Source organism: Sceloporus occidentalis, unplaced genomic scaffold (genome assembly GCF_023333645.1).
Source record: "Sceloporus occidentalis isolate IW3139 unplaced genomic scaffold, rSceOcc1.0.p SCAF_1, whole genome shotgun sequence".
Lineage (NCBI taxonomy): Eukaryota > Metazoa > Chordata > Lepidosauria > Squamata > Phrynosomatidae > Sceloporus > Sceloporus occidentalis.
In genome coordinates, this window is record NW_028316981.1 from 55,056,937 (window position 1) to 55,084,166 (window position 27,230).

Here is a 27,230-nt window from a genome sequence, read left to right on the forward strand (position 1 = left end):
CTGTTTAACCAATCCTGTACTCAGCCCTTTCACAACTGTTAGTAATAGGATGACGATTAACATATTACCAAAGTTCAAAGTGCAAACGTTTTGCACTCAAAAACACAGAGGAGGGAGAGAGGGTGCAAAGCTAAAGGAAGGGCAAAGTGCTGCAGGCTTTCCTACTTTGTGTTTTTCCTCATTAATAACTTTTGCCATCTTGACCACACCCTGATGTTGTTCAGTCCCACATCTCCTAACCTATATAAGGCAAACAGAGAAGTAGGAGGCTATTTGATTTTAGGAGACTGTGGTTAATTGGGTTTGTGTGTGCATTCATGTTGCTTGTCAACTTTTGGGAACCCATGAATGTCACAATGTTTTATTAGAGAAGGAATAACCGGTGGTGGTTTGCAAATTCCTTCCTCTAAAAATATATAACACCCAATATTTGTTAGCTGTCTCCCATCCAAGTACTAACCAGGTCTGACCCTACTTAGTGCCCAAGATCAGACAGGATCTGGTGCCTTTAGAGTATTTAGACATTAATTTGATATACTAGAATGCAATTCAGCGGAGCCAGAAATACAGGATGTAACAGGGAAGGTTTATTTAGATATGTTACTCAGTTGGCATCTTTCCCACTCCATCTAGGCTGAACAGTTTATAGAGCAATAAATAAATAGAGTTGCTGGAAGCAACGTTGTTGGATCAAACTCCTTAACTCTAAATTGAGTAAGAGGGGAACATTAGATGTGAATATGTGACAATCCTCTGTCTTACCAGCTAGGGTTGGCTGAGTAAAAACTGGAAGGGACTCCTGTAGCTTTAATGAAAATTTCAGCAAACGTAGCTAATTACCTTATTGTATGACAAACAGCACCTACTGAATTTCTCTCTTCTACGCAGCCATTAAAGGTACTAAGCTGTATGCAGCTGTCACTATTGACAACCCTGTGACCACCGATGAAGAGGAATCTTCAGAAAATGTAGCTATGCACACTACACCTGTTAAATTAATAGAAAAGAAGTACAGAAATTTGTACCAGTGATGCTAAGTAAGGAAGAAAAGACAGCAGCTTAGAGAAACAAAGTAAAAGTCTTTATTATAGAAATTCTGTTGTAAAAATAAAAACATTGTTTGGGCACCAAATTAATCTAGCTCTTTTCTGGGGTGTGGGAGCTAAGAAACACCTGGTAGAAAGAAGTGAAAAAGATCACTCAGCCTGTTACAAACTGCCAAAATAAAGCTGCTGCTTCGGGTCTCTTTGGAGGTATGCTATTTAAATGATGCATGGGTCCTAAGAGTCCGGAGGTCGCACCAAAGCCACACTCCATTCCTAAGCACTGGAATGCAGCTTTTGGTGCAGCTTCTGGATTCTTAGGGTGCATGCATCATTTAAATAGCATACCTCCAAAGAGACCCCAAGCAGCTTTATTTTGGCAGTCTGTAACAGGCCTCAGAGTATCATTTTATATCACAGAAGGGTCAGGATAAGAAAACAAGAAAAGAAGACAGTTCAGGTCACCCAAATGGTCTGTCTGTCGCTCTCTGTAAGCATTCCTGACTCTTGATTGCTAAGTATGGTTTCCCTTGTAATCGAAAATTCCCTCATCTATGTAACTATTATAGGCGTCCTGTCTTTTTTTGCAGGTAGCACACTTGTCATGGCCAGTACAGCAGCAGCACACATATTATTATTACAGTCTGGTTCCTAGCCCAGAGACCAACAGTGTTGTTTAAATGAGTTCCCCAAAGCTAATTTTGATAGTTAAGTGGCAACTCATACAGAAGAAGCAGAAATATGAATCAGTCAGTGTCTCACTAAGTCTCAATGTGCCCCTGTAATGTGACATTAATACAGGCCTCTCGCAGAGCCAAGTCAAATAATATTGAGCCCAGCCTATTTATATCTTCTGGCTTTCTCTCCATCCACATGAGACTCTGACATCAGCAGCAGGGTTGAGAGGTACTGCCAGGCTTTCTGTCTCTTTCATCTGGTCTGTAACTCTCCACTTCTACTGCCTGGTTTTCCAAAGCTATAAGGATCCCAAGAAATGAAAAGTACAGAGGAAAAGAAGGTAAATATGTCCCCTTTAAAATGGCTTAACAGATGCAGAGTTTTATTGCTGAGGTTCAGGACAGTAAATGGTTGAAGGCTGAGCTTTTAGTGGCAAGGTGATACTGTTGTACACAAGGCTGGAATGGAGGCTATAGGCAGGCCTTAACAAGTATAAGAAAAAGGGCTTACTATATTCTACAGGTTTGAGCTGGTGAGCATAGAGAGACCATTTCAATATGGAATTCTGATGAACAGCTGTTGAGATTGTTCTTCAGGGCATAGCTTTTTGCACCATCTGATATGAGGGACTGGCATTTTTTCCTCCATTATGCCAAGGACCACTGGCTACAACTCTTTGTTTTTTTCTTGGAAACCCTCTGCAGACTGGCTTGCAGGCTGGTACAAGTCCACAGTAGCATGGTTTTAGAGCACTCAGTGGAGGAATCCTCTCTCACTTATGGAAATAACTTGTACACATAGCTTCTTGGATTACATAAATTTTTCTTACCGTATATACTCGACTATAAGTCGAAAAATTTATGCCTCAAAATGAGCTTCAAAATCCCAGAGTAGACGTATATAAGGGTCAATATGGTAATCCCCCTTTCCAAGGCTGGGATCGCCAAAACCGGGAGAAAAAGAGAGTCCAAACCTCCTTTGAAAGCTGGGTTTGGGAGGAAGGCCAGAGAGAAAGAGAAATGGGGAGAGATCAGCTTTGCATCCAAAACCTCCTTTGCAAAGCTGGGATCAGGAGGAAGGCAAGAAAGAAAGAGAAATGAGGGGAGATCAGCTTTGCATCCAAAATCTCCTTTGCAAAGCTAGGATCAGGAGGAAGGCAAGAGAGAAAGAGAAATGGGGGAAGATCAACTTTGCACCCAAAACCTCCTTTGCAAAGCTAGGATCAGGAGGAAGGCAAGAGAGAAAGAGAAATGGGGGGGAGATCAGCTTTGCATCCAAAACCTCCTTTGCAAAGCTAGGATCAGGAGGAAGGCAAGAGAGAAAGAGAAATGGGGGGGGGGGAGATCAGCTTTGCACCCAAAACCTCCTTTGCAAAGCTAGGATCAGGAGGAAGGCAAGAGAGAAAGAAATGGGGGGAATCATAGAGTTGGGACTGGGAGAGACCACAAGGCCATCCAGTCCAACCCCCTGCCATACAGGAACTCCCAATCAAAGCACACCCGACAGATAGCCATCCAGCCTCTGTTTAAAAACCTCCAAAGAAGGAGGCTCCACCACACTTTGAAGGAGTGTGTTCTACATCTTTACTGTCAGGAAGTTTCCCCTAAAGTTGAGGTGGAATCTCTTTTCCTGTAGCTGTCATATAGAGGTATGGAAGTACTCAGGATATTTGGAAACTACACTCAGTATTTCATTTCAGCAAGTATCACTGATCTCTTAAACTCACCAGATCAGCCTTCTATCCCAAACCTCCTTTGCAATGCTTTTTTCTGGCATAAGCCGAAAGAATGGCAAGAGAAACAGAGCGGTGAAAGGGGTTTGTTTAGTAGTTTTCTGTGTTAAAATCAGGCAAAGTTATAGTTTAAAAAAGAGTACTGAAAAGCTTCCTGGAAACTTATGAACAATAGCCTTGGGGATTGTCTATTATTCACCTCTTTTGTGATTGCAGTCCTTGTGGTGATTTCAGCAGGGTCAACCAGTGTGCAAACTTTTAAACTGTAATAACCCAATGAAGCATGTTATTGGTTTCATTAAAATATACTTCTAGTTAAAAATGTATTCAGAAGATATTGTAGCATGACCCAACTATGTACATTCCATTCTTTATCAAACTGTTCGTTTCAGTTCAATGTAAAGACAATTCTTATGTTAAACAGGATATTATGATGTTGCTTTGCAATGAGTCTTTTTTTTAAAAATGTGAAGTTGGTGCTTTACTACATGATCAAACTTGCACTCAAAAGAGTTGTAAAATATAAAATTTATGGAAAGTTATAAAGTTACAGAAATTAATCACTGCTAGTTCTCTGGCACTGTTTTCTTTTGCTTCATCTTTTAGATCCTTTGTTACACATCACTAAGTTTTACCCTCAACTTATCTAAGGGTCACATCAAAATCCAAAATTTTGGCCCCAAAACCTGCCCTCGACTTATACATGAGGTCGACTTATACATGAGTATATATGGTACATTTAAAGTCAAAGTTAGTAGCTTTTTTCCTGTATGAGGTTGAAGAAGTGTTAAAATAGGAAAAAATGTGTCCCAAATGCAAAAGCTAGACTACCTAATGCTATACAGATCAACAAGTGGACAATTGCAAATGGAAGGAAATGAAATCTTAGCCTAGTTCTAGAACTACTTTTACAGATTAAACTCTGGGAATCAATTTTTACATATTTTTTATTTTAAAAAATCAATTTATGGCTGTTGAATTATGAGCTCAGAGTACATTATTGTGCAATGTGAGATTAGATTGTGCCTTCTGATGTGTTTGGTGAGTTATTTATTGGTTTATATTGCTGGTACAAGGTTTTTAACTTGTGATATATTAATTAATTCTGATAGGATGATTAAAGTTATGAATGCATGCCAAATGTGATAAAAGATGAAAGACCAGAGTCTGACACAATGTCTTCAGGTCTTCAGGTAACTGAAGAAACTAAAGGAAATGACTGCAGAAATGCTGCTTCACAGCAGCCAGAACAAAAATTATGTAGCACTGGTGTTAACTGTATTGTGTACTAACAGATCTGTCCAGATTTGCACGGATTAAAAACCTCTTACCCCTCCACCTGATCCTCACACTTCTCTTTTCTCTGTCATTACTCTTTTGCTGTTTCACTGGTCTTTCTCTCTTCCACCCTGTTGCTTTTTCAGCCTTTCTCTTGGCTCCCTTCCTCCCCTTACTCATCAAGCAGTGGGTCTTTTTTCAGTTTTCAAAGAGTTCCTAGATTAAGAAAAAACATGGTAAGGGAGGAGTGCTTTAGCCCTACAGTGCCTTTTCCTGGTGTGGAGAGCAGCAACCTGAAGCATGGTGCCTGTTCCTCTGTGCATTCATTTTCTTTATGTGGTTCAGGATAGTGGATTCAATAGCAATAGCAAGTACATTTCTATACTGCTTATCAGTGCACTTAAGCACTCCCTAAGCAGTTTAAAATGGAGAATATTACACGGGAGGCTTACCATGTATAAATTGCCATTAAATGGTCAGAAATCCTGCAAAACCTGTGATTGGCATTCACACCACCGCACTTTTCTCCCGTCAATAAATTGTAGTGGAGGCATTGCTCACACGTCCTTTCGGTAAAGAGTCCTTGGAGCCACCATTTGGCAAAAACAGAAGATCCTGTTCTTGCCAAATGGTGGCTTCAGGGATGCTTTACTGACGGAACAAGCGGGCGATGATGCCTCCACTACGATTTATGGGTTTTGCACGATTTCTGACGAGAAGTCCCAGCAGATTGGAGGAGGTAAAATGTTGTCCCCATCTTCAAAAAGGGGGGGGGGGATCCCAACAATTATCGTCCAGTTAGTCTGACATCAATACCAGGAAAGATTCTAGAGACGATCATAAAACAGAGTCTGTGAACATCTAGAAGACAATGCCATAATCACAAAAAGTCAACACGGGTTTCAGAGAAACAAGTCATGCCAGGGAGTGGAACAAACTCCCTCGGAGTGTAGTGGAGTCTCCTTCTTTGGAAGTATTTAAGCAGAGGCTGGATGGCCACTGTCGGGGATGCTTTGATTTGGATTTCCTGCATGGCAGGGGGTTAGACTGGATGGTCCTTGCAGTCTCTTCCAACTCTATGATTCTACGAAATCTGACCTTTTTCTTTGAATAAAAATAGCAGCTTGATAGATGAAAGGAATGTCGTAGATATAGTATATCTTGATTTCAGTAAGGCCTTTGACAAGGTTCCCCATAACATTCTTGCAAACATGCTTGTAAAATGTGGGTTAGACAAGGTAACTGTTACATGGATTTGTAATTGGTTGACTGGCCGAACCCAAAGGGTGCTCAACAATGGCTCCATTTCATCCTGGAGAGAAGTGACAAGTGGGGTCCCACAGGGCTCTGTCCTGGGCCCAGTGCTATTCAACATCTTTATCAATGACTTGAATGACAGTATTGGGGACATAGTTATCCAATTTGCAGATGACACCAAATTAGTAGTAGTAGCTAATACCCCAGAGTACACGATCAAAATTCAAAATGACGTGAATAGACTAGGCCAAAGCTAACAAAATGAAATTCAACACAGAGAAATGGAAGATACTGCACTTATGTAATGTAATGCACATATATAAGATGGGGGACACCTGGCTGAACAAGACTACATGTGAAAGGAATCTTGGAGTCCAAGTAGACCACAAGTTGAACATGAGTCAACAGTGCGATGCGGCAGCTAACAAGGTCAATGCAATTATAGGCTGCATCAATAGAAGTATAGTGTCTAGATCAAGGGAAGTAATAACACCACTCTATTTTGCTTTGGTCAGACCTCCCCTGGAATATTATGCCCAGTATTCAAAAAGGAAATTGAGAAACTGGAGCGTGTCCAAAGGAGGGCGATTAAAATGGTGAAGGGTCTGGAAACCATGCCCTATGAGGAACCACTTAGGTATCTGGGGATGTTTAGCTTGGAGAAGAGAAGGTTAAGAGGTGATGTGATAACCCTTTTTAAATATTTGAAGGGATGTCATATTGAGGAAAGAGCAAGCTTGTTTTCTGCTGCTCCAGAGAACAGGACCTGGAACAATGGATGTAAGCTAAAGGAAAAGAGATTCCACCTAAACGTTAGGAGCAACTTCCTGACAGTAACAACTGTTCAACTGTGGAACACACTCCCTCGGAGTGTAGTGGAGTCTCCTTTCTTGGAGGTCTTTAAGCAGAGACTGGATGGCCATTTGTCGGGAATGCTTTGGTTGAGAGTTCCTGCATGGCAGGAGGTTGGACTGGATGGCCCTTGTAGTCTCTTCCAACTCTATGATTCTATGATTTACACATGCTCTCTGGCTGAGAATTCTAAATGACCTTCCCTAAATTGCAAATCCCAGTATTCCAGAAAAGGCAACCAGAGCAGTAAAAGTGGGATAATAGTATTATAACAATATCGTGCAGTTTGCAAGGCGAGTTTCCAAATCTGAATTTCTTGTGGTAACACAGGAGGGAACATTTGCACATTCATCACCACCCATATTTATAGTATTATGAGGCAAACAGGGAAATGGTTAGGAAAATAAGAAAAGTTCTTCATCAGGCTAAAGGCTTGCCTTGGCCAGCATTCTCTTCACACACACCGGCCAAGGAAGCCTCCACCAGTAGGGCATAAATGCAGTAGCATCCTTCTGCTCCTGAGTGACAGAGGCATATTGTACAAGATACTGGAGAAACACCATAGTCATAATGACTAGTAGCCATTCCCAGCTCTATGCTGCATGGGTTTCTCCTACCCCCTTTATAAAGCCATCCAAATTGGCAGCCATGATCACATCTTCCAGTAGCAAATCCCACAGCTGTGCAAAGAACTCTTGTGTTTTATCTGTCTAGCATCCCATCCCATTCAGCTTCACCAGATGTCCCTCGCTTGTAGTATTATCAGTGAGGGACAAAAACATCTTTCTGTATTTTGTTTGTACCATTTATTTATTTAATGTGTTTGTTTATTGCCCTCTCCTTAACAGGGCTCTGAGTTATTTTATACTTTTATATTCTCTGTTATTCCTTTTTTTTCTCTTACGTGAAAAAGACACAAATATTTATTCTAAGAAAATGGTTTGTGCTTTCCTTTTTGAAACACTCCCTCAAGAGCATTTAGTCCTAAAGTTTACAGTTTTTCATAAACAAAAAAGAGAGCCAGCTGTTTGAAAGGACACAGGATCATAAGGTTAGGGTTGCCAGCTCAGGATCATTCCAGGCCCTGAGTTTTCAGAGCCATAACTTGAGAGCTAGTGATGATTCCTGGTGATGTCATTAAGCACCAATGACAGTTGCTAACCCACCGGGAGACAGAATAAAGAACATTTAATCTAGCCAGAAGGTGGATGCAGAGCAGAGTGGAGGGTAAACCCTGGCACCACAGCTAGGAAGGAAAGAGGACCCTAACTGGGGCGCGTTACAGACCGCCCAAAATGGGTGGTCTGCCACCACCGCCATTTGCAGCATGGAGGAGCCCCAGTGTACAAACCACGCTGCAAAAAGAAGCCCCAAAATGGCGTTTCTCTTTGCGGTGCGGCTATGACACCGCGAGGTGCCAATGGCGCACTTGCAGCGTCATTTGTGCTGTGCGACGTGTGGACGCAACATCAAGATGGCAGCCCCCTTGTGGATGGGCGTCGCCATTTTGTACGGACTCGGTCCACACTAGGGTTGAGGGGCGTCCGGAAGTGACGCCCCTTCTCAACCCTACTACGCCCCTTCCTAACTCTAATACGCCCCTTCGGCGCATCTGTAACGCGCCTAAGCAACTACAGTGGGCCCTCAGTATCCCCTGAGGTTTGGTTCCAGCGAACGCCCCCCCCCCCCCATGGATACCAAAATCTGTGGATGTTCACGTCCCATTAAATACAACAGCATAGTAAAATGGTGTCCCTTATATAACATGGTGAAGTCAAGGTTTGCTTTTTGGAATTTATATCTTTTTTGAATATTTTCAAGCCATGGATGCTTGAATCCATGGATAAGGAATCTGTGGATACAGAGGGCCAACTGTACATAGAGAGAGGTTTTTTTTAATTGCAGCAACAAAACAAGATTTATTTTAAGCCTTGCAAACTGCAGTAAGTTGATGTTCTGCTAGCTTTCATGGAGATGTGCATACAGCCCTTTTCTTTTTTCTGGAACTAAGCCCACCCCTCACCGCAAAACTGGAGAATTTGCACCCTTGTCTCCCACCTGTAGATGACCCATGAAAACTGGAGACTGAAGGCTAGATCTTGAAATCTATCTAATAAGGTAGATGAGAAAAGTCCCAAGGACAGTGAGAGTTGTTGGCAAAATAGATAGGCCCAAGATAACATGCAAGTAAACATAATTCTCTCTCAACCTCACCCAGCCACCCATCCATACCACCATTTCTGGCTGGAAATGCAAATTACAACATTGTACATATAGTCCAGTATTATCTTTATAGAGATAATGTTGCAATATAGTACCCAAATATGTCTGTAAATGATGCAAGAGTGGTCCTCAAGAGAGAAGTAGAAAGGGAATTATGATGGAGCTGTAAGGACAAGGGAGTATCTCTAAACAATTCCACTCTCTGTCTGAAGATATTTCATGTTGGACTATCATTCAACACAGAACAAACTGGACAAACTAGGGAGAACACTAAAGAAAATAAAAAAACCGAAGGTATTAGAGTTATAGATTACCTGCTTGATGAAGAGGTCAACCCATGTGAGATGGAGAGACTCACCAATTTAATTGGAAAGAAGTATTGGGTCCATGCAGCTAGAATTAATAAACTGTTAAAGGATATAGTTAAAAATATAAAAGAAAATAACGTAACACCATTGAAGAGGATCATAAAAAAGACGCTAAATGAAGGCAAAGGTATTATTGGATTTATATACAGTGGTACCCCGGGATACGAAAGCACCGCCTTACGAAATTCCCGGGATACGAAAAAATTCCAAAGAAAAAAACTGTTCCGGGTTACGGTTTTTTTTTCGGGTTACGAAAAAAATTTTTGGTGCTTTTCGGCGCGATTTCACACGAAATCGCGGCTTTCGCTATTAGCGCCTATGGGCTATTCGGCTAGCGAAAGTTTCCGGGTTACGAAAGCGGCAGCGGAACCAATTAATTTCGTAACCCGGGGTACCACTGTATAGAGTAATATTAGAGCATCAGTTTAAAATCGTAGACATTTTGAAAGGAGTTTGGGAAAGAGATCTAAATTTAACAAGCGAAGATATACAGTTGTGGATACAAGAGGTTAAGAGAAACAAGCACACTAGAATAAAAGAGCAACAGATGAAATTAATAGGGCGATGGTACAGAACCCCTTCTCAGTTAGCACTTTTCAATAAGAATCTAACAGCTAAATGCTGGCACTGCAGTGGGTCCAAGGGTTTTTACATGCATGTGTGGTGGGATTGTCCGTTTGTTCAGAAGTTTTGGGTGAAGTGATAAGAGAAATTAATACACTTATAGGCAAGGATGTTCATTTGAGCAAAGAGAATTGTATAACTTTAAATCTGAAGAATAAGGGACTGAAGAACAATGAAGAGAAAGTAATAAAGAATATATTAAAAGCAACACAGGCTGTGATAGCATCAGGATAGAAAGAAAGTAAAAATTGGAACTTCACCAAGGTAGATAAGTATTTGGCAGATAACCTGTTGTTTGATATTATTAGAGATAGAAGATTAAAATATACTGGAGAAAGGAAAGTAGAAGCTTGGGATTTGGGTTGGGAAATCCTGCTTGAGACGGTTAAAGGGAATACGGAGTACAATGAAGTCAATAATGTAATTAAATCCCACATATTGAATGTTAGGTATTAATTGTAAACAGTGTATTCATCCTAAACTCTTCAAGCCATGCGGGAGAGGGGAGTAGGGAATGGGGCATATGCAACATTGTATATATGTTAACATAATTTAATAAATATTTATTTAAAACAAACAAACAAACTGGACAAACTGGATGGAATTATGGTATATTTATGGGAATGGATCCCTGTTGCAGATTGGTACATCCCCCCCCCCCACCTCCCACTTGTGATTGAATCCTGGTTAGATCAATAGTCTACCCAGCCTTGCACTATAACTCACAGCCTTTTTACATATATTAAAAAAAAATATTGGAGATCTTAGGCAATGGTATTTTTCGGTCCTGGCTCCTGAGAGCTTTTAAATGGAGATGTTACGTATTTCTTTGCTTTCTACACGAAAAAAACTGCATCAAGCTGCTTTCCCAATTAAAATAGCAATCAGTGTGGGAAAAGGCCAACATTAAGTGTACAGTACAATATCTGAGTGGTATATTGCAAAGCATCCAGAAATTGTACTGACTATTTCATCATCATAATAAAACCACTCTGCTAACTACTGTACATACTCATGTATAAGTAAAAAAATTTATACAACAAAATTGACCCAAAAAACCTGGGTCGACTTATACACAAGTCAATATGGTAATAAGATGGCCGGGAGGGTGATCATTCACTCCTCAAGGCTCTTCTCAGCCCAGCTGCTTTCAGAGGGGGCAGCTGGACTGGGAAGACGCAGGAGAAGGGAGCAGGACATCCTTTATGTCCATGGTTACATGCCCTTAAGTCTTACCCTTGACTTATCCACAGATCATATAAAAATCCATAATTTTGGCCTCCAAACCTACCCTCCACTAATAATAATAATAATAATAATAATAATAATAATAATAATAAAGATTTATTTATAGCCTGCCCAATCACGAAGAATCCGGGTGGGGTGCAACAATAAAATACATCAATTACAATGAAGTAAAAAATCAAACCCTAGACCTACCACCCCCCCATACCCAGTGCTAAAACAGAATTAAACAATACTAGTATAAAAAACATTTAAAACATTAAAAGCATTTAAAAAGGCAGAAACATAGGCGGGGAAGAATAGACAAGTGAGGGGACAATATCTCTATATCTGGGGAGGGTAACTAAGTTGGAAAGGCCTGCCGGAAGAGATCCGTCTTGAGTGCTTTCTTAAAAGCTGCCAGAGTGGAAATGTGACGGATCTCCTCCGGCAGGTCGTTCCATAGTTTATACACGAGATTGACAACATACCACAACAAGTAAGTTTCAGTCATTTCAATTTACCATTCCTTCACCATCTACTTCACCAGAATATATCATTACCTCATCTCCCCTGCAGCATTAGTGAAGCAAAAAGTAGACAACAAACCCCTTTCATTATTACTGTATTTACTTGTGTATAAGTCTAGAAATTTTAGTCAAAAAATTGACCCCCAAAACCTGGGTCAATTTAGCCACTGGTCAATGTAAGTACTGAACTTTAACTCTTATTTTAAAAAGGAACCATCCCCTGGTGAAATACAAGAGCATAATCTGTCATGGAAGCACTGACCCTCGTCTATTCTCTCAACCATCCAGCCTTTAGTATAAGCACAAATAGTGATGCCTACTGGAATTTTGCAAGTTTTTTGGCATTGTTTTCCTTTTCTTCATCCTTTAGATCCTTTGTTACATGCCTCTAAGTTTTACCCTTGACTTATCCTCGAGTCATATCAAAATCCATAGTTTTGTCTTTCATGTATTTTTCAAATGTACATCTGAAACTCTTTGGACAGCAAGGAGAAGGAATTCTACAAATGCCAGATGAAGAAAAGTGGTCCACTCTGAGCTGATTCATTACCCAAAGCAAATTGGCACCTCAAATAGATAAATTTCTAATAGAATTATATTCTAAATCCTGTTCCTCTGTTATTTTGGCTGTACAGTTTATTTTCTTGGAGTCAGGTGAGAGTAGCCTTCTCTAAAAAAAAAAAAAGGACAGAAATAATGTTCATTCTATCTTTCTACCCCAAGGTGATCAGAATGACATAAATAGAACTCCCTTATAATTTTATCTTAACAAGAACCCTGTGAGGTAGCTTATGTCGGCTGATGAAAGTGACTAGCCCAAGCTCATCTGGATAACTTCACGGCTAAGCAAGCATTTAAAATGAGGCCTGTTCCTTTAAAGGCTTTATACCCCAACACTCTATATGACTGGCTGTCAGTGGCATTTGTTAGTGGAGTTCACTCAAACCCTTGTACTGTTACCAAGACAAATGTTTAATGGGCCAGCATCGGTACACATAAAACCCATATAAACATTCCCTCCCCCCCAATAATTTAGTGAGAATACAAATATTCAGGCAGATGTGGGTAATTTCCTCAGTTTCCCTCCTTCAGTGGGTATTATTCATCCTATGTCCATTGAAAGACTAGCTATTGGTGGGGGGATGCTAGAAAACTGAAAATTGAAGTAAATATTATTTGGGGGTGTAGAATTTTTATGGGGAAGCAATTCTCTAAATTTGCCCCTCTCCCATATCTACACCCCTGGTCCATTGTGACATATATGTATATAGTCTGGGAATGATTTAGGTTTTAGAGCAGTGAAACGTGCTCCCTGGTAAGTAGGTATAGGAATACAACCTTTTATACAATTACATTTACACTGTGTTCAGGGCGTTAGTCATTTTCACAGACAGCAGACATACAGCAGGCAAAGCACAACTGCAAGACTTTTGTTAAAGAATATGAGAGCATGCTGTGTTAACTACCATAATAATTACTGAATTTAAAACAGAATTACAGAAAGAAAACCAAATTAAAATTGTCAGGACACAAAGCCGCCAATAACAGTAATAAAATGGGAGCTTGTCGCTTTCCCCCCCTCCCTCCCTCCCTTTATATTAAGACTTAAAGTATGCTATTTCCATTGTATTTATACATAGCAACCTAGATTTTCTAAGCCATTGAAGACTCAGCAATTAGCGTATTAGGAAAGTGATGGTATCACATCTGAGCAGGCAGCTGACAAGAAACTGATAACAGCATTATATTGCATTGTTCGTTAGATACAGTAAGGGATTTGTGTAGTACATCCATAGCAAAGGCTTGCAGAATTGGTGGTTATAAAAACTTTTTAAAAATGTTTTCTGGTTTTATAGGAATGATTTGCTCAATCATGTACAGTTTTTTCACAACTTGCTTTGACATTTCTCTATTGTAGTATGTAACTGGATGAAATGATCCTGCAAAGAATAAGAACTTTATCACTTGAGAAAAGAAAGCTGATATAGAGTCAGAGAGCAGAAGCTTTCTCTGTGCCTCTCTGCATGTTGTCATAGCACTTCCATTCTCTTCCCGAGGGAGTCACAAAAGTGTGCTTTTTGTCAAACAGATTTTCCAGTACAACAAAAGGCATGCTTTTATGACAGTCTCCCTCAGGAAGAGAAGTGCTATGACAGCATGTGGAGAGGCATGGAGAAAACAGCTACTCTCCTATTCTATTTTGGCTGCCTTTTCATATGCGATAAGGATCTAAGAAAGGGGGAAAGTCTTCCAATAGACTTTTAAAACACTTCAATTCATTAATATGAAACACAAAAATCCATTCAAAAGCACTAAAAGAAATCACACTGGACCATCATTGTCCACCCTTAATCAAAGCTGAGTAACAACTGAATGGATAAAAATATTGAATTTATTAAAGATGCATGTGTGGTAGGACATTTTTATTGTGTATTTTTTTAAAATCCAGCACCCCAAAATACATTAAAACAGCTACAATATTGAAAAAGTTTTTTTCATTGCAGGCGTGTGTAGTTAGACACTGACTTGCACTCACACTTTAAGACATTCTCCATTTCTTGATCCAAAAGACAGAGCACAGCTGGAGTAAATCTACGCAACTACTTTACACCTAGCCCAGCATTATTTTATCTTTTCATTTCTAGCATGTGCATTGAAAATAAATCTGGGATTTTTAAGAGCCTATTTCAACTGCATATTTTAATACATAATTACAACAAACAAACAAACAAAATCCCAACTCAGCCATTCCCTACCTGTTAGGATTCAGGTTCTGCTCAGAATCCTCTCTGTCTATGAAGTAGACAAATATTGTGGAAACTTTGCCCTGTTTAGGATATCATTAAATGATCACCAACATTGCCAAATGAATATCATTTATAGCACTAATAGTTTTTTTAAAAAATAAAATATTATAAGGCAATTTCATCAGGGAAGACAAAAAGAAAATTATAGTTATAAAACTCATGGAGATGCAGAAGCAATGAGCATAGAGGTTGAGGAGAGAAATCAGAAAAAGTTCATAGTGGCCACATAAGAGTAAATTAAATTAAGATTAAATAAGATTCAGCTATCTCCGTATCACTGATTCCCCCTGCCCTTTTATTGGTTCTAATATTCCAGCCTATCTTTCTGTGAAAGACAGTGGAGTATTTTTATGTGATTTTCATTCTCTCATAATGAAACCTCGTACTTTTATCACATGGGGAAAATTGGAAGTTTAACTGAGTGAGAATCTGGGGTCATCCAATGTATTGCATGTAATTTTGCAAAAGACTTTCAAATGACGTTGCATGTAAACAGGTCGCATCCCAAACAGAAACGTGCGAGATCCCTGAAATAGCTTATTTTGCAAAAATACCAAATTTGCAAGTCCATATCCATCGTGAATTTGTGTTCATTCCGCATTTGCCTTAGTGTGAAAGGCATTTCCAGTTCAACCATGGGATTCCCCCCCCCCCCCATGAGAAAGAAACTTCAATTCTTATGATCCTTTGTTGTGAGTTTGCTTCTGGTACTCCTTTGTCTTCCCTGGCTGCTGAGAGGAAAGCAGCTGTTTTTCAAGGAGGAAAGAGCGAAGGGGGGGGGGGGGATAAGGATGAGGAGCCTGAGCATGCCTCCTTATTCTTGTCCACCTCTAACTCGGGGAGGGGCGGTTTAACTCTCTTTGGGTCCTCATATAGACTCCTCTAGACTCTGACAGCCTGTATAGTAACCCTGGGGTGAAGGAAGCTCTCATATTGAAATAGAAGCATAAAATCTCTGCGATGCGATACTCCTTGCTCTGTGCATGCGCAAATACACTAATTTGAAATCTGGAACCTGATGGGTACGTACTCGTGTGATAACTAAGTTCGCATTTGTGTTCCTTTCTCCCTTGGATGCACCGCTATGTTGCTTATGCATATGATAAGTATCATGCAACTTCAAGCATTTCTGGGAGGCTACCACTTTCTTCTTTTTTCGGGATGATGATACATTTCCCCTGTATGAAATAGTCTGAGGGACTCCTCTGTATTATGTGTAATGTAAATATTGGATTGTATTAAAGTTTTGAATTGCAACACAAAACAGTGCTGTTTCTCTTCCTCCCTCTCTCCAGCATCAATTGCATTTAATTTCCTTGTAGATGTAAGGAGACTATAGGCCGTTGGTTACCTATGAGCTAGTCCAAATTCAAGATTGTAGGAGAGAGCCTGTTCTATATTCCACCATCCTCTGAGGCAAGATGGGTGAATACATGGGGATCTAAATTCCTTTAGATTTTCCAGTGGGCAGGAAAAACTGTTGTTTTGCAGGGCATTTGATCCTTAAAACCAGGAGTGGCTACTTTGACTGTGTTACATCATCAGTTTTTCAAAATTATTGTAAAGAAGTTGTTTCAGTATGTTCTGAAATGTTTTTGTGCATGTTATGTTTTAGCTGTTTTTATCTATCTGGTGTACATCACTTTGGAGGCCCTAGTAGGCAAGGAAGATATAAATGCCATCAATCCATCAAACGATCAGGCAGTGCCTCTCTACAGCTCTGCAGGCTGGCCCAAGTTCGGATTCTGCTCCTTGTTGCTATTCGTTTTATCTTTTCTACTGTCTGTTTGTTCTCACTTCAAGTGTTGTTAACCTGCTTAATGTTTATGTATGTGTCTTCAAGTTGCCTGTCAACTTACTACAATACGATGAATTTCATAGGATTTTTTAATGCAAGGAATACTCCAAGGTGATTTTCCCAGTTCCTTCCTTTGAAATATAGCTTACAGCTCCTGATGTTCATTGGTGGGCTCCCATACACATACCAGCTATGACTGATCTTGCTAAGTTTCCAAGATCAGATGGGATCTGGTGCCTTTAGGCTGTTTTATGTCCTGTTAAAGCCATTGTTACACACTGCAGCTGTGTGTAGGTCATCATAATCAATGTGCTTAACTTGGTATTTATTAACACTAATTTCTGACAAACTATAAGCTTCTTAAAGAATTGTGGTCGGTATTCTTGACGCCAAGGGAACAGGGCTGGAATTCAGTGCAGCCATTCTTTCATATTCATGGATTCTGCACCCAGAGATTCAACCATCCATGGCTTGAAAATATATATTTTTTTAAATCCAGAAAGCAAACTTTGATTTTTGTCATTTTATATAATTTTACTACACTATTGTATTTAATAGGATTTGAGCATTCACAGATTTGGTATCCACATGGGGTCCTTGAACCAAACTATAGCGGATACCAAGAACCCACTGTATTGAGTCCCTATATCACTGCCTAGAGTCCCTATATTGAGAGAAAGGCAGGATAAAAGAAAATAATAATAATAATAGATGGATGGATGGATAGATAGATAGATAAACTGAATTTGGAAAAGCTGCATCTTTGGACTGCAGCTCTCAGCATCCCCCAGCCATCTTAGGCAGTAGCAATGATTCCTCTTGCATCTCATTTTAAACAATAGACATGCAGTCTCTCCTACCAGACTTCTAGTTTCATTCCTGAGGTCACATTTCCTATTCAAGTCTAGTCTGCTTGAACTCAAAGTTTGCCCCAAAGTGCCAGGATTTTAGCTGGCTCCTTAAGATCTACAAAGGTTCAAGGATGTACGCTCAAGACAAGAAGGCAGAAACACCAGGCAGTGCCTTCAGGGTTCTTTCCAAGCTTTTGCTCCTAGATTTTAGCCTCGTATAACTTCCATCTAACAGTTTCAGTAACACATTATTATGATCCTTCCCCTAATCTCATCACCTACCAGTATGATTTCTTTATTATGTAACTAAGGCCAATAAAAAGAGAGAAAGTGGCTGCACTGAACTCCAGGGAGCAAGTCCTCTCTGCAAGTGAACATGCACAGACCTGGTGCTGCCTCTTACCAAGAGCACTGCAGCAAGGAGGCATACTGGACTCACATAGACAAAGTATTCTTACCATCTAAAAACTGGTTTTTACTCAGCAATTTCCACCTCACTCACATCATTGCTTGTGTTTTGTCTCCCTTGGCAACCTTCATGTACAGGAATAAAACAGTATGGTTTATAGATGCTCAATCCTGCCTTTCTGTTCTTTCCTCCTTATTGGGTGTGAAGTTATTAGTTCCTAACAATGAGATGATGAAGGAAAATGGGTTCTTTCCTTCCTTTCCCTCTTTTCATTTTCTCCCATGAGCTGTTAAATTATCATTTCTACCCAGGAAGCTCCTTCAGACCAGAATGTCTAATGCAAAATATTATCAAAATGTTATCTCAGTGGGAGTCTTATTTCTATGTATTAATAGCTCTTTTGCAATTTGTATCCAGGATTTGCTGTCTGAAATCAAATTAAACTAGCAACTGTCTATTACTGAAAAATACAGCAACACTAAAGAGAAACATTTTCTTGTGATTAACACAAACATTTAGAGTGGTTATCTCTCACAATTTAAACATTTAGACTGGTTATCTCTCACAAATACACACGCTCAACCTTTGCCAGTGTCTCACAAAGTTACTTTTCAAAAAGTAGCACTTTCCTTTCCTGTTATTCAAAATGATTAAAATAGTTACCCTTAGCATGAGGGGGAGAAATTGAGCCAAAGACCTGTAGGACAAAACATACCTAAGTAGTGAAGTATAAACACCCTGTAATGATAAAAGTAATTAAACGCAATTACAGTTATGCCACAAAATAAACTTCGCCATCCCTTGTTATGGGTTATGACAATTTCAGATGAATGAATTCCAGGTCAGACCTTATTTACAGCTAGTTACTTCCAAGGTCTGGTGCAGAGCTTGTAGACTTCTTCCCTTACACTGCAGAATTGACCAAGTTCAGTTAGTTGAGTTTTCCCTTATGACAATTTATACTATTGAATGTATATTAACTGAGAGGGGGTAGGACTCAGTGGCCCATGAGACCCCTTCCAACTCTATGGCTGCATCCACACTGCAGAAATAATCCAGTCTGACACCACTTCAACTGCCATGGCTCAGTGCTATAGAGAGTTATAGTTTGTAGTGGCACCAGAACTCTCTGCAAAGAAGGCTAAATATATCTTAAAATTACAATTCTCAGAATTTCATAGCATTGAGCCATGGCAGTTAAAATGGTGTCAAACGGGATTATTTCTGCAATGCAGATGCTGCCCATGATTCTATAATTCTGTGAATGCTGAATGTCAGACTAAAGTTGCTGTATTAGTTAATGTCTAGTTAAGGTGTTGTTCATTTGCCCAAATCCACCAAAAATCGGAAGTTAAGTAAGAACAATGTTTAAGTGGACTTGGATGCATAGATGACGAAATGCTTTACAATGAGTTTTCATGACAGAAGACTTCAGTGTTTGTCCTTTGAATCTATTAAAATAAGAAAATTGTATACTGGTTAGTGCTTGTTCCATGGATTCTTAACATTCATCACATGGTTAATATTGCACATTTTGATTCAAACACATTCTGGTAATGAGGTAGTCAGGATCCTTATGTTAATGATGGAAATTATATAACACATTAAAAATAAACCAGTTCCGGGATTGAAATATTGTTCAGTCTTCAAAATCAAGAGTGGCTGTCCAGCTGGAAAATGAAAAGGCAGTATTTGCTTAAGCTGGTATATATTACAGACATTTATAGTCCATCTTCTCAAAATATTTATTGCCTTTCAGCTTGATTGTCTGAAGATTTAAAGATTTGTTCGTATAAGCAAATTACATGTTTCTCTTTCTCCCCATCCAGGAACATGAAAATGAAGGCTTCTCACTGTGAGAGCTGTCAGATATAGAGATCAGCTTTTCAGAAAGCAAACACAGAAGAAGATCCTAAAATTACAATAAAAAAACTTAGCATGGATTACAAAGCCGAGGGTAAAAGGAAGCAACAGCATAGCTTGAATTTACTGAATCAAATAAAGAGCATGAAAGAGTTAACAGAAATGATTGATGTAGTTTTAGTGGCTGAAGGTGAAAAATTCCCTTGTCACAAACTGATGCTGGCTGCTTTCAGCCCCTACTTCAAAGCAATGTTTACATGTGGCTTGATTGAATGCACACAGAAAGAAGTAGTCCTCCATGAGATGTCAGCAGAAAGTGTGTCCGTACTTCTACACTACATGTACACAGCAGAGCTTCACCTGACTAATAGTAATGTGCAGAGTGTGGCCATTGCTGCCTTTTTCATGCAGATGGAAGATGTTTTCAGGTTATGTCAGACGTACATGATGGACAACATGGATGCTTCAAACTGCATGGGGATTTATTACTTTGCAAAGCACATTGGGGCTGAAGAGTTATCTGATCAAGCTAGAAAGTATTTATATCAGCACTTTGCAGAAGTGAGCTTGCATGAAGAAATACTAGAAATTGAAGCCCAGCAGTTGCTAAGCCTGATCAGATCAGATGATCTGAATGTTTCCAGAGAAGACAGTATTTTGGACTTAGTCCTCCGATGGGTTAACCACAGCAGGAAATTGCGTGCGGATCACCTCATTGAGCTCCTGAAGCAAGTAAGGCTGGCACTAGTGAGCCCCTCCTTTCTAGTGGAAGCTCGGAAGAGGAACACAGTGCTTCTGAGTAATTCCCAATGCAGTGACATGATTGAGGGAGCATTAGAAATGATCAAGAAGTCCAACCTACCTAGTCTCAGCCTCCGCTACGGCATGGAGACCACAACTCTTCTGCTTTGCATTGGCAATAACTCACAAGGCATCAGGTCAAGGCATGGTAATTATGCTGATGCCAGCTTCTGTTATGCTCCTGCAACACATAAGACATACTTCATTTCCTCTCCGAAATATGGAGAAGGCCTGGGATGCGTATGCACCGGTGTGATTAATGAGAATAATGATATCATTGTGGCAGGGGAGGCAAGTGCTGCTAAATTGTCTAGACAAAAGACCAAGAATATTGAAATTTATAGGTTTGTATCTTCTTGCATGAAGAACCTGAACATAACACTCTCTCCCTCTAACACTCCAAATTGCAATGCGTGGGTGGGTGGGTGGACGGACGGACGGACGGACGGACGGACGGACGGACGGGCGGGCGGGCGGGCGGGCGGGCGGGCGGGCGGGCGGGCAGGCAGGCAGGCAGGCAGGCAGGCAGACAGACAGGTGTGAAAGTTGAAAAGTCAGTTTCCTGAAATTATTTAACATTATGTAGCTTAAGCCTATACTTGTTGCCCTTTAAAGTTCTAACTACAGAGGTTAGTGAGCAAAGCTTGTTTTGTTTGGCTGTTTCCCAGATCAGGCTATTTCATAGTGCTTGTCAAAGGGCATATATGAGTGAATTCGTTAAATTTTTTGGATAACATTAACTCTGTATCCAACTTTATACTACACTTGTGATGTCTAGAGATTTCAGCAATAACCATAAAACCGCTGCAAAGCACTTATTTGTTATATTGCTACATCCACCTTCCCCAAACTAGTTACTGCACTCTCAAATCCCAGCCAATGATCAGGAATTGTTGGAGACATAATCCAAAATATAAAGAGGGCACCAGGTTGGAGGATGTTGTATTATAGAAGATCACTCATTGGTTGGATGGTAGCATGCAGCTCATATTATAATTAATAGGTCGTGTGATTCTACATAGATTCAGAGGCCTATTATAGAGGTTCCTGTGGCATCTGCAGTATATTTTATGTGAGATATGCAATATGCAACCCATAAAGTGGTGTTTATTCCGTTATGGGCTAAATAATTGTTAGCTTGATAACACAATGGGAAAGGTTAGAGTGCCCTCTATGTGCCACCTATGATTCTATAGGCTACACATTTTTCCTTGCTGTGATTGTTCTGTTCTTATTTAATTGAAAACACTACAAAATGTATCTTTTTAGTTCTCTATCCTCTTTATGCATTTCTACTGTTATTAGTAAAATTCCTCACATGGTTTTTAGTTAGGAAAACTAAGCCTGCAATCCTAAATGCAAATCTCACTAAAACTAAGGACAACTACATTTAAATAATCCTGGTTAAAATGTGTGGAAGTAGCATGCTGCTCACTTATCAGAAGCATTTCCCTGATGGAGGTTTTCCTTTCCTGTTGACATCACCCTACCCTCCTAATATTGGGATGGCTCTTACATTGGCTTTTACACTGGGGTAAGAAAAAGATCCCCTTTCATAGTGGGAACAAGGGACCTTTTGGAATCGATTTCCAACACGGAGTGAGGGTGAATCAGGAATTTATTTAAACTGCAAGTGGGAATGAGCCATAAGTGTGTTTGAAGGTATTCAGAGGTACCTTCCCATATCCTTTCTTAACTCTAATTTTTCTTTGTTCAGATTGGAATGTACCAAGTAGAAGGTAGTGTTGGTAAAAAAACTGTATGACTACAAGAGGAGAAAACACTTTAAACTCAGCACAGTTGCCAAGTCCCAGGGCTCCAACCAAAGTCTCAAGGAACTGCTGGACTTCCCCTGGTCTCCAGGCAGAGACACAAATTCTAGGGCAGGCAGCACTAGAGGCAGTTTGATTTTTGTATGTGAGGTAGCCTTAAAGACTGGGCACTTATCTCAATCCCCTCTGACTTTGGGCTCTCTGGCTCATTGAAACTGGTGTTTGTGTTATGTTTCTCCAAACACTGGTACACCCAAGGGCCAGGAATGAGGTAAAGGGAATAGGATGAGAGTCCATGGATGGATGCACTTGGGCTCATCATACCATTTGGAGCAAGACAGGGAATGAAGTGCCAATGTTAGCCTTCTCATTGTACAAGCTCTAGTAGGAGTGGCACAGGCCTGAGGGGGGCAGTCCCCAAGAAGGCAATGAAACTTCCATCAGCAGCTGAATAGGGCCTGGAAAAACTTCCTACATGCTAGGCATGTTGTTGGTAAGGACACATGGAATGCATACTTAGAGGAAATGGCAGCAACTGCTGCAGCTACTGGAAACAGTACCTACCTACCTGACCATCTGAGAATACCCCCCCCCCCTTTGGCAGCTCTGGGTTGCCTTGCTAGCTTGGTTTTACCAAAATTCTGGGCCCAGTGCCCTCCTGCCCATTTCCATCATCAGCCGACTCAGGATTTCCGCCTGTTGCCTGTCCCACTTTGTGATGCCACAAGGACCCACCTCAAGTCTCAGGGTTGGAGTTTGAAATTTCAAAGAATGGGATTTTGCTTACCCGACAACCCGTAGTCTGATGAAAGGGAAATGCACTTAGATGCAAGACCAAATTAGTCTTTTTAAAAGCTCCTTTTTATAATGGTTTTTACTTTCTGTCCTGTTTTAGGCCTGATTTCCTTTCCAAACACTTCACATACAGAGGTATGTATGTTTATACCAGGAGTATGCAACTGTGGTCCTCCAAATGTTATTGGTCAGCAGCTCCCATCAATCCTAGTTATCATAGCCAATGATGAGGGCTTATGGGAGTTGTAGTCCAAAAACATCTGGAAGAGCATAGTTGTCCACCCACCCATTCAATCTATATTAGGCGTCTGGCCCCCTCCCCACCACCATCAAAGGTGCTGCCTGGACTGTTAACAATGCAAGGTACAAGCTGCCAGTCTGTAGTGCTTGTTAAAATAAAAGCACTTTTTGACCCATTTTGATATCACTGGGAAATAAAAGTGACAAAAAAAGAGAGGAAATAGGTGCAAATGTCTATGATTTTACCTGCGACCATGGCACGTCTAACTTTAGGCTTTCTTACAGGTACAACTCTAAGGGAAACCAGTTTTGGCAAAGCTTGTGTAGTGGCCAGTTTCGTGAACTCTATGCTCTAGGCACCCTCCACAATGACCTATATATCATAGGAGGTCAAATGAAACTGAAAAACCAATACCGTATCACAAACATTGTGGAGAGGTATTCCATGGAAGAAGATAACTGGAGAACTTTGGCTCCTCTCCCAGTGCCATTAGCCTGCCCTGCTGCAGTGACAGTGAAAAACAGGCTGTACGTAATGGGAGGCTGGACACCACAGGTAAGGATTTTTGCTGAAACATGTTAGCATGTATTGTGTACTCCAGCTACACTGCCTGCATTTATTTATCTAACTGTGTGAAACATAATGCAGACTGTTTATCATTTAGTGAAATTACAGGTGTGACTTCCAACTAAGTCATCAAGTCAAGTCAAATTTTGTTTGCATCAGTCCAATGCCCATTTCAATTCCAGATTAGACTTTTAGTTGCCCTTCTCTCCATGTGGTTTCACGGCTCTTCCATATTTTTATTTTCCACTAAAACCAAACCAAAGCACTCCAAAAACCCTATTAAAGAAAAAAAGACAGAACAATTAAACACAGACTGGAGTGCAATATCTCCTCATAATAATAATAATAATAATAATAATAATAATAATAATAATAAATTTTATTTATATTTCTTGCTTCTCCCTTCGGATCAAAGGAGGATTACAACAAGTAAAAAGGTCATAAAATATAATTCAAAATACATTAATCAAAAGAAGAGATAAAAAGGGAGGGGTTGTTACAGTATTGCTCACAAACATAAGGATCGAGTCATCATAGTAAGATATTATTCAAAATGAAACTAGAGGAGATCAGTTGGATAGGCCTGCCGGAAAAGATCCGTCTTCAACGCCTTTTTAAAGGCTTCCAAAGAAGTAATAAGACAGATCTCTTCCGGTAAGTTATTCCAAAGTCTGGGGGCCATCACAGAAAATGTTCTACAAGAGGTAGTTTTCAACCTGGTTTTAGGATGTTCTAATATTTTTGTGCCTGATGTTCTGAGAGTGCAGGCGGATTATGTAGGGAGAGGCGTTCCCTTAAGTAACTTGGGCCCAGGCCAGACAGGGCTTTATAGGTAATAACCAACACTTTGTACTGTGCCTGGAAGCTAATCGACAGCCAATGAAGAGATTTCAGTACCGGTGTAATATGTTCTGATCCGATCAATCTGGCTGCAGCATTCTGGAGCAACTGACGCTTCCAAACTTGGTACAAAGGTAGCCCCATGTAGAGCGCATTGCAGAAATCTAAACGAGAGGTTATCAGTGCATGTACTACTGTTTCAAGGTCTCCCTGAGCCAGGTAGGGTTGCAGTTAGCGTATCAGCTGAAGCTGATACCATGCACTCCTGGCTATCACCTCCACCTGAGATGTCAGCTGTAGAGACGAGCCCAGGAGTACTCCCAAACTGTGAACTTCATCCTTCAAGGGAAGTGTGACCCTGTCAAGGATGGGTTGACAAATCTCCTTCCCTGGGCCAGGGGCACCTATCACAAGCACCTCCGTTTTCTCTGGATTCAGATTGAATTTGTTTTTCCTCATCCAGCCCATTACTGACTTAAGGCAGGCGTCCAGAGGAGAGATGCAATCCTTAGTTACTGCAGCAGTCAGAGACATAGAGAAATACATTTGGGTGTCATCAGCATATTGATAACACTGCGCCCCATGTCTCCGGATGATCTCTCCCAGCGGCTTTGTGTAAATGTTAAAAAGCATGGGGGACAGTATGGCACCCTGAGGGATGCCAGATGTCAGTTTTCTTTTCTGAGGACAGCTGTCCCCCAGCATCACCATCTGGAATCTGCCTGAGAGGTAGGAATGGAACCACTGAAGTACAGTACCCCCAATTCCCAACCCTCTCAGGCGTATAGCATAAATATCTGCATTCAGAGATACACAACCCCCATGCAGAATAGCAACACTGTGCTGTTGTGCAATGCACAATGTGTAATGCACAACTGAAGGGCACAACATTGCTGTATGCACAATTCTGCTTTTACTGTTATCATCAGAATATGTCTCTGCTATGGCAAATAATTCGCACTACATGTGTAGTGCAACTTACACATGTGTATGTCACTAATACTATTGGGTAGTTATTGGTAGTACTAGGAACCCTCTGTCTGAAAGCACAACAAGGCTACTGCTGATTTGCTTAACTTCATACAATAATAGAGGACCTGTTTTCTGATGGTTTGTTTGTACTAATACCTTGTATGGTTCCAGGTTATGCATAGCTGCTCTATGCCAGTTAGCCCATTCTTATCTGTTCCTATAAGCAAGAGGGCCTGTCATTGCACCTGCTGCCTACAATCCTCTTGTTTGGAGATGCATGCAAACACTTGCTGTACTATTGAGCAGCTCACTTGCTATAGACTTAATTTGTATATGCATTTTTGTATGCAATTGATCTTTATATAGGCACATAATACATAGAATCATAGAACCACAGAACCATAGAACTGCAGAGTTGGATGGGGTCCTATGGGCCATCATGTCCAACTCCTTGTTCAGTGCAGGCTCTCCTGCTGCAGCATCCTCAGTAGGCAGCTGCCTAGCCTATTTTGAAGATGTCCAAAGGAGGCCACACCATATATCTAAGCAATTGATTCCATTGCTAAACGTCTCTTACTATCCAGATGTTCTTTTGAAATCTACTGTCCTGTAACATCACACCATTAGACCTGATCCTACCCTCTGGGACAGCAGAGAACAGGCCTTCCCTGTCCTCTCTATGATGGTCCTTGCTGTATCTTCACCAAGCTGAACAAGCCCAACTCCTTCAACTATTCCTCATACGTTTTGTCCTCCATACCTCTTCTAATCCTTGTTGCCCTTCTCTGAACCTGTTCAAACTTTCCTATATCCTTCTTAAAGTGAGGTGCCCAGAACTAAACACAGTCCTCTGGATAAGGCCCACTGAATATAGTGGGACTATTACATCCCTCGATATGGAAGCTATGCTTCTATTAATGCAGGCTAAAATAGCATTCACCTTCTTTGCTGCAGCATCACACTGCTGATTCATATTCAATTTCTGATCAACCATATTCCCAAGGTCTTTTCTTGCATGTATACCGCTGAGGCTTGTATCCCTCAGTACTTGTATACCTGAGCAGTTGGTTTTTGTGGCCTAAATGTAGAATTTTGCATCTGTCTCTATTAAAATTCATTTTATTAATTTCAGATCAATTTTTGAGTTTCTCAGGGTCCTTTGAAATTCCATTCCTATCTTCCAATGTATTAGCCACCCCTCCCAGTTTTGTGTAATCTGGAAACTTGAGGATTTCCAGCACTCCAACATTAGATGATGAATACTAATGACCCTAGAACAGAATCCTGTGGCAATCCACTGGAGACCTCTTTTTCCAGTCTGAAGTGTAGTTATTGATGATGACTCTGAGAAGTTTTCCAACCAATTATGAATCCATCTGACAATGTTCCTATCCATTCCATATTTAATCAGTTTGCTAATAAAAATATTATGGTGAATGCTTTGCTGAAATGTAGATAAATGACATCCACTGCATCCTTACCAGCTAATTAATAAACTAGTGACCTGACTGAAAAAATATATAAGACTGGTTTGGCAGCATTCATTCTTGACAAACCCATGCTGGCTCCTACTGATAACTGCATTGTCATCAAGATACTTGCAGACAGACTCCTGTATAATCTGTTCTAATATTTTTCTGGTATTGAGGTTGGCCTGACCAGTCAGTAGTTTTCTGGATCTTCTTTTTTTGCCTTTTTTTGAAGA

The 27,230-nt window shown here is 40.4% G+C and overlaps 1 protein-coding gene across 1 annotated transcript in view; it reads left to right on the forward strand.

Moving 5' to 3' along the window:
• The first annotated feature begins 1,972 nt into the window (after window positions 1-1,972).
• Window positions 1,973-27,230, forward strand: part of KBTBD12 (kelch repeat and BTB domain containing 12) — a 68,200-nt gene continuing 42,942 nt past the window's right edge. Inside the window, exons 1-3 of the mRNA XM_089497396.1 lie at window positions 1,973-2,061; window positions 19,504-20,682; window positions 23,431-23,701. Of these exons, the coding sequence (XP_089353522.1) occupies window positions 19,613-20,682; window positions 23,431-23,701 (1,341 nt within the window). The 5' untranslated portion in view covers window positions 1,973-2,061; window positions 19,504-19,612. The remainder of the gene's footprint in view (window positions 2,062-19,503; window positions 20,683-23,430; window positions 23,702-27,230) is intronic.